This window comes from Festucalex cinctus, chromosome 11 (assembly GCF_051991245.1).
Source record: "Festucalex cinctus isolate MCC-2025b chromosome 11, RoL_Fcin_1.0, whole genome shotgun sequence".
NCBI classification, from domain to species: domain Eukaryota; kingdom Metazoa; phylum Chordata; class Actinopteri; order Syngnathiformes; family Syngnathidae; genus Festucalex; species Festucalex cinctus.
In genome coordinates this window covers 19,497,506-19,514,282 of record NC_135421.1, presented here as the reverse complement: position 1 = coordinate 19,514,282, position 16,777 = coordinate 19,497,506, and the positions used below count along the sequence as shown (strand labels likewise).

Genomic DNA, 16,777 nt, shown 5'->3' with positions numbered 1-16,777 from the left:
TTCTTACTCTTGTTATGCTCTATTTTAATAAACTATTTTGTTGGGACTTGAATTCTTATTTCGCTAACTCGTCTAAATTCTCTATTAGGTTCATTTTTAGTTCTTATTATTTCACCAACTTCGGCTTTTGTGGGGTATTTTTTGTTGTAGATTATTTATGTTTGCAAGTGTGTGTACGTATTGTGTTTATTGTGTGTATGTGTTTACATGGCAGCTCGCACCTGGCCTCTTGTCCATGATTCAAAGACCAGAGGGGACGCAATAAAGAAGGCCTTGTCCTTCTAAAATCACACACAGACAACCACGCGCACGCACACACACGCACACACTTTTTAGATGCCAGTGGGTGTGGGTGTGTGTGGGTGTGTGTGTGTGTGTGTGTGTGTGTGTGTGTGTGTGTGTGTGTGTGTGTGTGTGTGTGTGTGTGTGTGTGTGTGTGTGCTTTATAAAATGACACCACTGCCCTGGCATTTCCTTTCGAGGGGGGTTTGGCATTCAGCACCCTACTTCCTCGTCTTTATCCTATCTGCAGTAAATCTAGTACACACACTTGTACATATACACAAACGGTCGCCTTCATTTCAGCCCATAAACATATTATTTAGCTATGGCATAGCATCAAGCAGCTTATCATGCACTCTCAACAAAAAAAATGTTTATGCTACGACTGTAGTTTAACAACTACACAAAACAAAAACCCAGCCAGTTCCACTTTTATTGACTTTTACTCTTGTTTCTTCCTGGGTTTAGCAATGGGCAAGCATCGAGCAGCATGCCATGCACTTTCTTGACTGTCTGTTTTGTAAATCATTTCATAAATTTAGTGTAACCCGTTTTTCTTCTTCCTGAGTTTAGCGATATCTTGACATCAAGCAGCATGTCATCCACTTTTTCACTGTTGACAAAGTATACCGATACATTCTCAAATTTGGTATAACTACTCATCTTTTTTTTCTTCTTGATCTCATCTCTGAGCATCAAGCAGCATAACATGCAATTTCTTGACTAATGAAGCTAATCTACAATTAGTCACCAGAATTATAAAGAACGAAATGCAGAATCCTCTCTGACACGTCCATGTGCTTGATGTGTCAGTCTGAGTTTAGCGAAACCCTAAACCGAAACCCTTAATTCCTGGGCAGTAATGATACTTAAAACCAGACAGTTTAACTTGTATCTACTTTATGACATATTCTTCTTCTGAGTTTCCTAATAGCATAGCATCAAGTAGCATATTGTGCACTGTGTTGACTTATAACGAGCCACATTTCCATCATGAGATGTCACGCAAAACCAGCCAAGTCGGAATTTTACCTACGTGCCTTCTTTCTCATTTTTGTGTTTTGCAGTAGCCTAGCATTGAGCAACATATCATGCATTCTCTTGATTAATGACTGCCTTACTCTTCCAGTATGGCATATGATAAGTGATAACACCAGGCAACTCGCTTTTATCAAATTGTCTTTCTTCATCTAATGATAGCTTATTATTTAGCAGCATGTCATGCACCTTCTTGAAACATGAAGAAGCTTTGTCACTTCTACATGAAAAACCCCCCCAAAACACTGTGGGTTCATTGCCGTTAGCGTGTTGACAATCGTGGCTTAAGTGACAGTTTGGGGAAGTTTAGAGTGGGTTGTGGTTGGATGAGCGTGCGCGAAGTGAAGTGAAGCACTGTGAGTAAATCAATTCATGGACAGCTGCCCATGTGACCCTTTCAAGCCGCCACGCTGCTGACTGAGCGCTTTTTGTTCTCCGCCTGGCGACAACGTTTACACACAAAGACTCAGTCTATCCGTTTTTATTACTGGAACTAACTTCCAAGTTTGCTCTTGTTTTTGCCCTTGTTTGTTTTGTTGTTTTCGCACTGATCAGTTTTCGCAATTCTCATTTGAAATCCAGAGCAGGATGAAAATCATTTTTGTTTCCCGATGCGCTTTTTGTACTCTGGTTTCTATCTTTACATGTGTTTATATGCCAACTGTTAGCATCCTAGTGTCCATCCAACATTCTGTCCTACAGTCCGTAGCTTCAGTCTAAGTATCTATCGTAGTGCCTGTCCTAGTATTCGTCCTAGCGGCGGACTGTTATTGCGTCCATCATAACATTTATCCTATGGTCTGTCCTAGCGTTCAACCTCGCATTAATTAAGCAAGCGTCTATGTCTGTTTCAGCGTCCTTCTTAACAGCCCTCCTAGCATCCGCCCTTGCGCCCATCCTAATAGTGTCCGACTTAGCATCAGTTCTAGCGTCCATGCTCATGTTACTGTTTGCGTCAGTCCTAGTGTCCATCCAATTGTCTGTCCTAGTGTGCATCCTTGTGTCAGTCCTCGCCTCCGTTTTAGCATCCATATCCATCCTACTGTCAGCCCAAGTGTCCACCTTGACATCCATCCTAACATTTGTCCCAGCATCTGTCATAACAGCCGTCATGTATCCTGGCGTTCAAACCCTAACTCTCAAGTGTCTGTCTGAACATCTGTCCTTGTCTCAGTCTTTGCGTTCTATTTAGTGTCTGTCCTCACGTCTGTCCTATTGTCTGTCTTAGCCTAATATTAAGCATTCATCAGCGTATGTCCTAACATCCTTGTTTCCACTGAACAAAGAGAAATGAGCGGATGATGTCATGCCTCAAGAATTGAGTGTTTTATAAATGTTACAGCCTGTGAAGTCACCACGTGGCGACGCGCCGCTCGTTCCCACATGAGCGACTGTTCGTTTAAAACGACCCAAACAAGCAATGTTTTTATTTTTTTAGGAGTTAGGATTGGCATTGTTGCGTTTATTTTGGCTTTAGCTTTAGCCTGAATAGGCATTAGGCCAGGCAAGCTTGTGTGTGGGTGTGTGTGGGTGTGTGTGGTGGTGTGTGTGGGGGTGGGTTCTGGGTGTGTGCGTGTGTGGGTGTGCGTGTGTGGGTGTGTGTGTGGGGGTGTGGGGGGGGGGGGGGGGGTTGCGTGTGCGTGTTTATGTGGTGTTGGAAAGCGATGACTTAGCAGTGCTTCCTATACAGACTTATTTTGCTCCGTTTGTTTTTCTGCTCTGTTTTTCTTTGCATTTAAAGGGCTGGCAAAGCTTTAATGCTTCTTCAGCCTGCTTCTGTTTGGCATTTTTTGCGCTATACTAGCTATGTTGTTGCGAATCCACTCATTGCGTGTCTGCTCTGTTGTCTTGTGATTGCCAACAATAAACAGACTTTCCCCCGGGTTGCCATCTTGCTAGATGATTAGAATACAAACTGTTAGCATGTTAGCATTTTAGCAATACACATTCAAAATATTTTTTAACTTTAGCGCAGTGTCAAAAACTGCACCCAGGATGCACTCTTGCTATATGTTAGCATACCATCTGTTAGCATTTTAAACAATTACACAGCGTGACATACAATTCTAATTGCACTGTATTTATGCTCTCTGTATTTGGGATGCTATCTTGCTATATAGGTTACCAGCTGTTAGCCTGTTAGCGTTTTAACAATTCACTCATTTTAGCCACCACTTTCAAGCGAAAACAGTGGTACTAAAGTTTTTTTTTTTTTTTGTTAAACGCTGTTTGCAAAACTAAACCAAAAACCAAAGCATTTCATGTGTGATGCTAAGTTGTATTTTCCTATTATCGTGCGTAGGGTCGACATGTCAAGACAGGGCAGCTGGCGGCTATTAAGGTCATGGACGTCACAGAGGTGAGTTGGACGATTTTTGTCGATGTAGCAACTTTCAATGGTAGAATAGCATTTCTGTTATATTTTCACTGAAGCTGAAGTTAGTAAAAAAGTACATAAAGTTTTTGTACCTTTTCGAAACTTTAAAAAAAAAATAATTTTAGAAAATGTTTACTTTTTAATCTTTTTTTTTATTATTATTTTTACATTTAGTTAATAAATGAATACAATTGGTCTACTCAATATCTTTTACAATGTTAAATTACCTTTTGTGATTTTATAGAAAAAATATCTATTTTATTTTATTCTACTTTATTTTCATCTAATATTACTAGTACAGTAATTAGATTTCTTTGCTGTCTAATCCCATTGTCAACACTTTTATAAGGGAGAAACTTTTTGGGCCTTTTTACAATTTATAAAAAAAAAATTATGTAGAGGGATTTTTATTATTATTATTATTATTATTGTTATTATTATTATTATTATTATTATTAGATGGCGATGTTATGCTAAAATGTTGAAGACTGGAAACGGGAATACATGAGAGGCGCCTGGTAGAATGTGCGGTTCTGTTTGTCTTTTGAAGTTGACTGGGTTTCTTTTTTGCTGTGTGTGTTTTGAGCACATCGGCATGCGCTCTGACCCACATTCCACTTCCTCTTCTATAATGGGATGGGAAGATGCGCGCGCACTCACAAACACATACACACACACACACACACAGAGCCAAATAAAACACACTTCTGGTCGTATGCAGTTTCCAGCTGTGGCGCGTTTGTTTTAGTCGTCATGAGGGCTCAAAAAACAACGAAGAAAGTAGCGCTTATCTTGTCAACTCTTTTACTTTCTTGGAAAAGTTGATGACAAGAACAGCAGAATCATGGAAGACGTTCCTATTCCTGCCAGATTTCTTTGTTTGCTTCACCGGATCAAAGAAATCACATTTTGTGCAACAGATGGCAAAAAAAGGGTACACGCAGATTTCTACCAGTGGGAGACTTTTGGCACCTGTCACTAACTCATTGGCCGTTATCAGATTTTGACTGTATGATAACCGCAGGAAAAAATGTTGTATTTTAATGGTATCATTATCATGGTATTGCAATTACAGCTTAAAGATTATTTTGAAATGTTTGCATAAATAAATATTTCCCATATAACCCGCTCCGTTAATACGTTAGTAGAAGTAGAAACACAAAAGCATGACTGAGTTTGTGTGCGTGTGCGCGCATGTGTGAGTCACCACACACACCAAATGACATCATCACAGCTTGACTTGAATGTGTCTGGTGTCCTTGGATGTTAAGCCTTTTATTTAACGAGCCAAGTCACGTGCCATCTGCACACCGCAAAAATGGAGGCTAACCGAGGTTATAATGTGTGACAAAAAAAACAACAACCTAGAATCTCGGGCGTCGAGGAATCCTAGGACGGGAATGAACGGCATAACCGGAATGTTGTCCTACTGGGGAACGCTGCGGCTTCTTACCGCACAGCAAAACATGCACTTTATGTGTTGACATGGCAACAGACGGGCTAGAAATAGACACTTTTTTTCCCCAAAAATGACAGAGTGCAGGCTGTATGCCGGGTCACTAGTTGGCGACGTAGCCAAGCTCCCCTAATGATGATGAATGAACCTGCACAGATGAGAAATAAACACTGATTGTTCTTTTTTGTGGGAGGGTTGTAAAGGATACTAAAGCCAGTTTTTCGTATACAATAATAGGCGTTTTTCCACCGCCGGAATTTTTGGAGAACTTTTCAGTTTACCTTGGTAAAATTCAGTTTGCGTGTTTTTCCACCAACAACAATTACCAGGGTAACCAAATTCCCCAGGGGGCATCAAAGTACTCGGCAGCAGGGTCTTGCTGAGCCAGGCAGGAACTTTGAGGGGGCGGGCTGCAATGACCAAGGCTGATTGGTTAAATCTGGGGGCGTTGTTTTTACATCGGCTGGACTCAAAGTCATTTGAATTAATTACCGAGAACTGCAAGATGCTGTAGAAACACAAATCATAAATTCCCTGTGGAACTTTTACCACCAAGAACTCCCTTTACCCAGAACTCGAAGTTCCTGGTCTTGTTGGTGGAAAAACACCTAATAACACCCATTTAAATAAAAGCACAGAAGTGGTGATCAAAGCAGGATAAAAATGTGAATACAGGATTTTTTTTCTTTTCCTGGTCTATTAAATTTGTAATTTGATTTTTAATAAAAAATTTAATTTTAGTTGGTTTAACAGATTAGGTAGGTTTTTATTAAGCATTTTCAGTTATAATAAAACACAAAATGTGTATACTGATTGTTTATGGTCTGTTCCATTTTATGTAATTTTCAATAACTGAAGTTTAAATTAATTTATATTTTGTATTTTATTTAAAATTTTGATTTCAATTACTTTTTATATAGAATTTTAATTACATTAAAAATTGATATTATTGGTGTAATTGTAAAATTTAAGGTAAATATTTAAAATGGAATTTAAGGAAAATGTTTCTATTTTAAATTGAAAATTCCAAATTTTGAAATAATCATTTCAATAATCTAAATTCAAATTTAACAAACGTGACTTCAAATTGAGTTTTTCAAATAAAATTTTGATGTCATGTTTAATTTCAGTTTGGATTTCATATTTCTGTGATCTTTTTTTTCACCATGATTATTTTTTTTTTATTAAAAAAAATATTAAACAGACATAAATGTGGACGCAAGATACATTTCTTTCCTTAAGTGCTCTGCAAGTAAAGCTAAGTTTAGATTCAATTTACTTTTTCTGTTTTAATTGATCTATTTTTTGTTTCATTTCATATGAATAACAACAGATTGTAATTAAGTTAATAAAATGATTAAAAACGTGGGCACTTTTGCCATTTGCCACCAGTCTGTCTATTTCCAATATGATTCATTGAATTTTGCATTGAACACAGGACGAAGAGGAGGAGATCAAGCTGGAGATCAACATGCTGAAGAAGTATTCGCACCACCGCAACATCGCCACCTACTACGGTGCATTCATCAAGAAAAGTCCACCCGGACATGATGACCAGCTATGGGTAAGTTTCTAATAATATCAATCATAACAACAAAAACCAATGTGGTATTTATTTATAGACACTGAAGACTTAGGTTTACGACTTCCTAGAGCGGTCTCACTCTCACTGAGAAACACAGTCTCGTGTTTTGTTGCCTTTCTACAGCTGTTGTAGTGGCGACCTCGTTTACGAGGCTCCAACTAAACTGTCAATGCACGTGTTACTCTTTGGATGCCCACGCACAACTGTACGTGACATTATTGAGCCAAGAGAACAAAGCGCTCCTCTCATTCCACCAAATTGCTTTGGCGCCGTCCACTGACACTCATGATGTCCTCCATCTCATGAGTCTTTCCCGTTGTATGTTCCAGCTGGTGATGGAGTTTTGCGGGGCCGGGTCCATCACGGACCTGGTGAAGAACACCAAAGGCAACACGCTGAAGGAGGACTGGATCGCTTACATCTCCAGGGAGATCCTCAGGGTCAGGAAATCTTTCCCATCCTTCTCACAACTTCATTTTTGGTCACTTTGTGCTCATTTGTGTCACGTTTTTGTCCAGGGCTTAGCTCACCTTCATGCCCATCATGTCATCCATCGCGACATCAAGGGCCAAAATGTGCTGCTGACGGAGAATGCGGAAGTCAAGCTGGGTATGGAAATGTTAGAAATTAACCTAATATAACAGCTAGCATGCTAACAACCCGTGTAGACCCTGTCGTGTTAGTTTGGGAACATTTTGTGGGCGGGTGTTAATGTGATAAATGTACCTACTGTGATAGGTTGCATGCTAACATATAGCAATGCAGTAGGAGGAGTCGATAAAATAACAAGCCCTGTGACTGGGTGTTACAATATTTGTAATGTGAATGAATACAGTTGTAACTTGGTAACATTTGCTATGCTAACGTAGCAAGTTGGCAACCTGGTTAGAGAGAACACCAAAGCTGATTTGGTAAGGATAAGGTTTTTGCATCTTGCTTCAGTCAACTCATATTTCAAATGAGAGTCCATCAAATGCTAACTTGCTAACAGTTTGAGCACTGTAACACTATAGTAACCTGACTGCAGTACAAAGATTTCATGTCATGCTGTGAAATGATGCATGTGAAATGTTAAAATGCTAACATACTAACCGCAGGTATGCTAGCATATCGCACAAAAGGCCCTAAGGTAGATGGGTGTGGATTTTGCTCTATACATTTAGTTGTATATGATTTCAAAAATGCATTTTTCAAATGCTAACAGCTGATAGCAAACATTTCAATCTGAGTACAAAAGATGCAATGAGGATTTTATATCTTTTCCGTAGGAGGAGTGTGCAGTCAATAAATAAGTAGATTTGGCATTTAAATGCTATCATGGTGAAGTGCTAACATGCTAACAAATGCTAACTTGTGTACTTTTACCACCTCATCAGTGGACTTTGGTGTTAGCGCTCAGCTGGATCGAACGGTGGGCCGCCGGAACACCTTCATCGGGACGCCGTATTGGATGGCTCCGGAAGTCATCGCCTGCGACGAAAACCCGGATGCCACTTACGACTACCGGGTACACAACCCCACCATAGACCCCCTTTAACGCACTCAATTTGCCAGAATTTTCCATGATTGTTTTTTTCTCTCCCTTCCTCCAGAGCGATTTATGGTCCTGCGGAATTACAGCCATCGAGATGGCTGAAGGAGCTCCACGTAAGTCATAAAAGGCACTAGCCCCTTTCACTCCGCCATCCTGGGAAATTTTCATGTCTTGTAAATGTAACAATAGAGGTCTTTGGTGTCCATTATGGATTTGCACAGTCAGTGAGTGAGGTGGCGGCTCGGGTTTCTTTGCCTACCTCTTGGGGGCTGGTCTCTTGGTAGGACTGAGGGACCGGGGGCGGGTAGTGTCCCCTCGACCGGATCCCACAAGGGATGAGAATGCTGGCCCAGCTCTCCTTCTTGCGTGCTATATTGGAAACTGACAAATTTGCAAAATTTTTCTTGTGTTTTCCTATAGCGTTGTGCGACATGCATCCCATGAGGGCGCTCTTCCTCATCCCCAGAAACCCCCCTCCGAGACTCAAGTCCAAAAAATGGTGAGCCTTTTTTCCATTCTTTCAACTGGCTTTAAGTGTAAAAATATGACCAAGGGTTTGCTGCTCGCAGGTCCAAGAAGTTCTTCAGCTTCATCGAGGGCTGCCTGGTGAAGAACTACACGCAGCGGCCGCCCACCGAGCAACTGCTAAAACACCCCTTCATCAGGGATCAGCCCAACGAACGGCAGGTGCGCATCCAGCTCAAGGACCACATCGACCGCACCAAGAAGAAGCGAGGCGAGAAGGGTGAGGAAATACGTCATGCTGCCAAAGACACGCAACGGCTTACAAACAGTCAAAGACTCTTTGTTAAAGATGCCTTGTCCTAGAGACACCTCAAAGAAACATTCAGTGAGACAAATTGGTAGACACACACCTTCAAATACACATTTTGAAATGTACATCATCAGCACACCATCAAAGGCATGATTTTCCCAAGACACACACCATCAAATGCGTTGTCAAAGACGCATCGCGGCATGTTAATGCTGTTATCCCACACGTCCTCCACAGATGAGACTGAGTACGAATATAGCGGCAGTGAAGAAGAAGAGGAAGAAGCGTCGGAGCAAGAAGGAGAACCGAGGTAAGAACACACACACGGCAAGTCTGACGACATTTTAGGTTTGTTTTGGCCTTTTCCATGAATCTTTCAAAGACAAACTACTTGTTAGACCTTTTTTTTCAGATTGCTACCAAATCTGAAGCTTGAATACTAGAGAGGCAGACAATGCAAAATTGCAAAACATTTGTGTTTTTAGTCAGAGCATGTGAGCAAAGAGTGGCGGCCAAATTTGATGACTTGTCATAAAACACAAAACTCAAATTACTCATCTCATGAATGTTTTCAGTATTCAGCCCCTCAAGCCAGTTTCACCTAGCAACATGAACTTTACAAACATGGCTTAGTAGACATGGCTATCATTTGTAAATCTGCAAAATAAGTCTAAAGAACCACAACTTGAAAAGACATAGGAGGTCTGCTATTTTGCTGTGAAACTGCCATTTTAGTGTCATTGCCATTTTTAAGCGTACATACCCCAAAGTCAGTTTTACTGACAAACATAACATTTGGTAACCATGTCTATCATGAGAGAACCCACAAAAAAAGCCTCAATGTCCAATAACACACAAGAAGTCTGCCATTTTTGCTTGAAGTAGCCATTTTACCATTGTTTTGTCCATGTCTAGGATTCCCTCAGAGTGTCCTAGAGATTTTGTCCGATTGGGTGACACACGACGGCAAAGCGGTCAATTGAATATGTTTTCTTATCATTATGGTGGCTTGGCAGTTCCATCGTCAATGTCCCGGGAGAGTCGACGCTGCGTCGGGACTTCATCCGTCTGCAGCAGGAGAACAAGGAGCGTTCGGAGGCCCTGCGCCGCCAGCAACTCCTGCAGGAGCAGCAGCTCCGAGAGCAAGAGGAGTACAAGCGCCAGCTGCTGGCCGAGCGGCAGAAGCGCATTGAGCAGCAGAAGGAGCAGCGGCGGCGGCTGGAGGAGGTCAGCGCGTGACATTTTTTAGTTTGCACAATAACTTCCTGCACAATATGTGTTTTTGCAAAGTCATTTTTGTGTTAAACTGACATAATTGTGTTTTTGCTGAGTCACATTTGGACAGTTTTGTCTACCATATTTGTTTTACTTTGATTCATATTTGCCTCGTTTTTGCATAGTTTCTAATGTCTAATGAAATGTCTTGTTCTAAACCAATCTTTGATGGATTCTTCTTCATCGTTTTGTCTCGCAGCAACAACGTCGTGAGCGCGAGCTGCGTCGTCAGCAGGAGCGTGAGCAGAGGCGACGCGAGCAGGACGACAAACGGCGAGCCGACGAATTGGAACGTCGCCGCAAGGAGGAGGAGGAGCGGCGGCGGGCCGAGGAGGAGAAGCGGCGGGCTGACAGGGAGCAGGTGGGAAGACTGATGCAAAACTGCTGACGGGCGCCATGTTTTTAGCTATGCCGTACTGACTAATGCTAGCGCCTCATGTTTGGTGGGCAGGAGTACATCAGGCGGCAGCTGGAGGAGGAGCAGAGGCACCTGGAGATCCTGCAGCAGCAGCTGCTACACGAACAGGCCATGCTACTGGTGAGTCACACCTTTTTTTTTATTTTTTTTCTTTTTTATTTTTTATTTTTAAATTGCCTAGATGTAAGACCATGTATGTCCATTTATGACTACATTTGACAATGTGGCATCGGTGTTTATGAGAAAAAAACATGTACATTATTACCTACCTTATTGCGACTTCTTTTGAACATTATAGTGTCATTGTAACATACATTGTAACATTTTTTTAATGTTTAAAGACAAAACATGTATGTCCACTTTTAATGATGATTTGTAGTGTTTATTCAAAAAACATTTTCTCACTTTTTTAACATGAGCGCATCAGTGTAACATAGGAAAAAACATGTCTACGTACGATGACTTATTTCCTCGCGAGTCGGCTTTGATATTTTTGGAGACGTCAGGGGAGTCGTTACCGGTGGAGGTCGGCGAGGGCATTCCCAGGCTCGGTTTGAGAGGCCCTCAGCGATGATGTCACCAGGAAGTCAGTCATCCCGCTGGAAAGGAAATCGGTCTTTCCCATGTTTTCATTCCAGATGTTGCTGAGTGAGGTTAAGTCTTCTTAGTTGTATTAGGATGACGTAAGACGAGGTTGCTCATGATGTGATGAAGTGCTCCAGAGGATAATGCAAATAACGGAAGGAAGTGAAGGATTGTTTCCCATAATGCAGCTTGTCTATTGACATTAGCTTCATGTATGGCTTGGGAAAAAAAATTTGTGGCCCACAACTCTTGTTTTTTATCATTTAATTAAATTTAACCCATTCATGTATTCAATTTTAACTGAAAGAAATTAATTTGAACATTTTTTTCCATAATACAAATTTTTATTTATAGGGCTAAATTTATATGTGGTTAATTAATAATTACCAAAGTTAAAGGAGTGCAGTAATGTTCCGGAACATTGTTTGGCTTGCTGTTGGCACTCAGGAGTACAAATGGCGAGAGCTGGAGGAGCAACGGCAAGCCCAAAAGCTCCAGAAGCAGCTTCAGCAGCAGCAGGCCTACTTGCTGTCCCTGCAGCAACAGCAGAACCTGGACCCTAGTAGCCCCAAACACGCCCCCAAAAACCCGGAACACAACACAGATGCGGAAAAGATAACAACGGTGACTGAATCTGAGCCGGTTGCAGAGGTGAAAATGCTGGAAAAGTGACATCTGGATGAAGATTTTTTTTATTATTATTATTTATTTTTATTTTTATTTTTTTCCTCCTTTGCTTGGGGTTGTGCCGCTGCTGCTGCTGCTGCTGTGGGAGCTAACACTATTAACAAGGCTAATCAATTAATCATCTAATCGTGTGATTGATTTTTCTTGTGTGCTAGAAAGTAGCAGAAAGTCTCACGTGTTTACAGTGGATCTGTTGAGATCCACTTTTTAAAACATGCATGTCCACTTTGACACAGCTTTTTTTAAAATAACATTTTTCTATTCATTTCATTCATTCATTTTCTACTATGTATCACTTTACCATAAGACAAACAAACATGTATGTCCACGTATGATTTTATTTATTTTTTTAATGCACCTGTAACAGAAAAAAAGCATGTACACTATGTCCACTTTATGACATTCTGTAACAGAAAAAAAGCATGTACACTATGTCCACTTTATGACATTCTTGCCACCTTAGCATAACTGCAGAATGAAAAAACACATATTTATCCAATTTATTATGACCTTTTTTTTTTTTTTTTACATTATAGAATCACTGCCAGAGTAAATCACGCATGTCGTCTTCATACCAACTTATTAGCATTCATCACTCTGCCATGGTAAAACCATTTTTAACATTCAACCAGTTTTTAATGTTGTAGCATCACATGTAAAAAACAAAAAAAAAGTCCACTATATGACTACTTTTACAACTTCTGTAGGGTCATCACAAAAATAATAATAATAATTTTAAAAAAAAGTATGACACACTTCATTCTTAGTTAGGTGCTGAGTGAGCTGATTGAGATTTGCTGGTGCTTTAAAGTTTTGGGTTTGTTGTTGAACTTTGGAGGTTCCTCCGTACTGCCGAATGTCTTCTTGCATTTTCCAACTTTCTGGATCGGTACCTGATGCTGTGGTGGAACAAACCATCTCTACTCTTGGGATGGGGGTGGACTAACAATTTATTCATAACCCTTTCAAATCGATGCTGATACTTCCTGTTTGTGTCTTCTCCAGGCAGATGAGCGCTACCGGAAGAACATCCAAGGTTCTCCTCAGTCGGCGCAGACCAAACCACCACAACCGCCTGTGCCACCGCGCTCCGAGTCCTCTTACCCCAATGGGAACGCAGAGGCCATGCACCGACCTGTGGAGTCACAGGTAAAGAAAAGACACATACATGTAGCAAGAACCTGTACTTGAAAAGACAGCAAGTCCATAGAAATGTTGGTTAATTCAGCCCCTGAAGGCAACACGAAACAGACAACACTAAAAAGACACAGAAAGTTAATTTTGGCTCAAAGCCAAGTTTCTGTCCTTTTGTTTGACTTTTCGTCACTTTAAACTGTCCTACTAACCTCCTTTCTTCCAGCTTCTCCTTCCTCTTGGTGTGCTAGATGCTTCTGGATGCATTATCTCACTCCTTCTAACTTATTGTTTGCTGCTTTTCTGAACCGACATGTTCTTTTTCCCCCAACAAGGTCAAAGGGCAACTTTTTTGGAAGCTTCTGCATGCTCACCCTTCCCCTCCAAATGTTTTGTTTGTGTCAAGGTGCGGGCCCTAAAAAGCGGCGGCAACCCGCCACCGCCGCCCGCCACTGCCGTGTGTCGCTCGCACTCCTTCAGCGAGCCTCACCATCAACCTCCATCTTCATCATCCTCATCATCACCACCATCATCATTGTCGTCACATCATGCACGCACTGATGCACAAGCCCACCCTCAGACTAGACCCCATCAAGCGGTAACCCCACCTTCTGCAGAAGTACCACCCAGGGTAAGCACAGGACGGATTGTAGATGCATTTTCACCCTAGTAACATTTAATAGTGGAAAAAGTAGTTGTTAAAACGTGTAAAATGTACTGTAGTGAAATGGCTATTTGAATTCCACGTTCCTTTTTTAAAATTTTAAATTTCTCATTTAATAATGTTATTTTGATATGAAAGTTCAAATAATCAATAAAATTAAATGTATTACAATTCTAATCTATTTTAAAAGTAAAAAAATATAAAATAAACAGTACATAATTTAAAAAATACATACAAATTCAATAAAATAATAAAATGCCGTAAAATAAATTAAAATGAGTTTAAATACATTAAAATGACATTATATAATTAAAAAGTCCCTTAAATTTAAATATTACAACAATACATAAATGAAATAATTTATTAATAATTAGGTTGAATCAACTATAATTAAGATTTTATATTATTTAATTTAATTTAACGCTAATGGATAATTAAATTTGGCACAAAAATAACAAAATGAGGAGCAAGCGGTTCAGAAAATGGATGGATATAAATTGTCATTAAAGAAATTTGATAGCATTTGCACAATAAATAAACATTATACAATCATCTCTACAAGTCATATCCAAGTCATAAACTTTTTTTTTTTTTTAACATTTCATCAAGATGCAAGACTTCACATTAAAAAACAAAAAACAAAAAAAACAAACAATATATAATAATGATAATAATAATACTTCCTTGACTTGTCCTTATGGGGTATATGCCACGGAAGAGGCGGGACATGATTTTGCACAACAGTTTGTTTCCGGTCCGGGTTGCGAACGCGCAACCGAGGGTCACAAAGTCGGAAGCGCAAGTATTTTTGACGCAGCCCACATGTCGCAAACCGAACCGGAAACAAACTGATGTGCAAAAACAATCCCGCCTCTTCCGTGGTATATACCCCATAGGCAGTGGCTGCACTAACTGGCCTAAATTTTCTCATGCACGGCTTTTCTTGCCTTAATTGTCAAACCAGACTGCAAAGCATGTAGACCACAAACATGGGGGTTAGCAGCGAGACACTTTGACGATGGGATGTCACGTTGCTTTCTCGTGTCTTTGTGTGTATGAACCGGTGGATGCTTTTGTCACAAAAAAGGTCCCCGTAAGGACGACGTCCCGCTCGCCGGTGTTGCCGAGGCGAGATTCGCCTCATCGCCACGGCAACACGCCACACGCCGGCCATGCTGTCAACAGAAATGCTGTCAGGTAACTAACTGGTCTTCATGTAAACTCACACAATAGAAAGAAACATGATGAGTAGAAATAATCCACAGAATTAAAAGTCAGCATCCTGTCACGTATTAGTCATTCAGTTTCTGTAGTCCGAGTTATTTATTCGAACAAATACTTTGCACAATAGAAATAAACCGAAATAATCCATACACGGGCAAATGCTCTCACAAACTCGATTGACTGACTGCGTTGTGTCCCGGCTGTACAGTGCGGCCGAGCCTCGGCTTCTGTGGGAGCGAGTGGAGAAGATGGTTCCCAGGTCTGCTGGAAGAGGAAGCGGAAGCGGTAGCGGTAGTGGTAGTGGCAGCAGCGGAGGATCCAGTTCATCCAGCAGTTCGTCCAGCAACTCCAGCTCGCAGGCTGGCTCTGGGGAAAGGTTCAGGGCCCGTTGTGAGTGCTAACAACACACCTGTGCTAATACCTCGAAAAAATGCAAAAAAAGTCAACGCTGCCTTTTTTTTCCCCCCGCCTCGGCTCGTTCCTCCGCACCAGCCTCCTCCAAATCTGAGGGCTCGCCCCTCCAGAGGCCGGAGAATGTCGGGAAAAAACCCGAGGAGAGGCCGAGACCCGGCAGACCAGCGGTGAGCGAAGGGTTAGCCAGCTACCCGACGTAGAGCTAGAGCACGTAGATCGGCACGCTTTTCTTCCCCTCTAATAACAATAAACACTTTGAACTGTCCCGTGCGTGGCTCGTGTTTTCTCTTAACTTTTTTACCTAGTGATTTTTACTACCTATGCAACTTCTAGTGATTTTTAGCCGTTGTTCAAATTTGTCATATGGTACAAATTGACAATTTTACCTCATGGCAGCTTCTAGCAATTTTTTACAGCCGTTTTTTTGTTTGTTTGTTTTTTTTGTTATGTCATGTTCTAGCAATTTACAATTTGGTCAAATTCTAGTAATGTTTACCATTCTTTTGTTTGAAGTTGGTACATTGCTGAAAAATGCCAGTGACAAACAATTTGACCATTTGTCAACTTTTAGTAATATCTGCAATGTGCTGAAAGTTGATTTATGGCAAAAATCTCCATAAGTTGACTATTGCATGTACTTCATTTGACCATATGCGAATATCGAGTGAGTTTACTCACCAGGTTCTAGCAGTTTTACCACGCGACAACATTTTGATTTCTACTAATTCTCAACTTTTTGTGATTTTACCATACGTCAACTTCTACCGCTTTTTACCATGTGTCAACTTGTAGAAATCTCCTTCTCCCACCTGTCAACTTCTTGCATTGTTCGTTGCTTTGTGTCAGTTTCTGACGGTTTTAACCATTTCAACTTCTAACATTTTTTTCCAGTGTGCGGAATAACTTAATAACTTTGCCTCCTGCAGCTCTGCCGCTTCATCTTCTGGTTTCTTACTGCCTTGGAGTAACCCCACTTCACATCTAACAGCTTCCTGTTTCCGGCTAAATAGAGTGTAAATTTTTAACCGTTTTTTTTTTTTTTTTTGTATTGTTTCGTTTGTTTTTATCTAGCAGGACCTGACTGCGCTCGCCAAGGAACTCCGTGCGGCAGACGACGTCCGTCCCCCAAATAAGGTGACGGATTACTCGTCATCCAGCGAGGATTCGGATACCACAGACGAGGACGATGATGAGGAGGTGGACCAGGAGGGCGGCGAGGAGTCCACCTCGGGCCCAGAGGACTCCAGAGCTGTGTATGTGCCTAAACAGTACCCCCAAAATATATCTGTACTTATTTATGACATTATGAAACAGTAGAAACAATTTTAA

The 16,777-nt window shown here is 41.0% G+C and overlaps 1 protein-coding gene across 6 annotated transcripts in view; it reads left to right on the top strand.

Annotated features, from left to right (window-relative positions):
- LOC144030902 (mitogen-activated protein kinase kinase kinase kinase 4-like) overlaps positions 1-16,777 on the top strand; it is a 40,108-nt gene that overhangs the window by 12,014 nt on the left and 11,317 nt on the right. For 4 of the 6 annotated variants that reach the window (XM_077537562.1, XM_077537566.1, XM_077537564.1 and 1 more), the window contains exons 3-21: positions 3,623-3,679; positions 6,592-6,717; positions 7,068-7,178; positions 7,257-7,347; positions 8,115-8,245; positions 8,331-8,385; positions 8,693-8,771; positions 8,842-9,017; positions 9,285-9,357; positions 10,064-10,274; positions 10,522-10,683; positions 10,774-10,860; positions 11,773-11,976; positions 13,018-13,161; positions 13,553-13,777; positions 14,898-15,007; positions 15,243-15,424; positions 15,527-15,615; positions 16,520-16,701. In XM_077537562.1, coding sequence (XP_077393688.1) covers positions 3,623-3,679; positions 6,592-6,717; positions 7,068-7,178; positions 7,257-7,347; positions 8,115-8,245; positions 8,331-8,385; positions 8,693-8,771; positions 8,842-9,017; positions 9,285-9,357; positions 10,064-10,274; positions 10,522-10,683; positions 10,774-10,860; positions 11,773-11,976; positions 13,018-13,161; positions 13,553-13,777; positions 14,898-15,007; positions 15,243-15,424; positions 15,527-15,615; positions 16,520-16,701 — 2,495 coding nt within the window. The remainder of the gene's footprint in view (positions 1-3,622; positions 3,680-6,591; positions 6,718-7,067; positions 7,179-7,256; positions 7,348-8,114; positions 8,246-8,330; positions 8,386-8,692; positions 8,772-8,841; positions 9,018-9,284; positions 9,358-10,063; positions 10,275-10,521; positions 10,684-10,773; positions 10,861-11,772; positions 11,977-13,017; positions 13,162-13,552; positions 13,778-14,897; positions 15,008-15,242; positions 15,425-15,526; positions 15,616-16,519; positions 16,702-16,777) is intronic. The other 2 variants (XM_077537567.1, XM_077537565.1) reach the window with 1 other exon arrangement.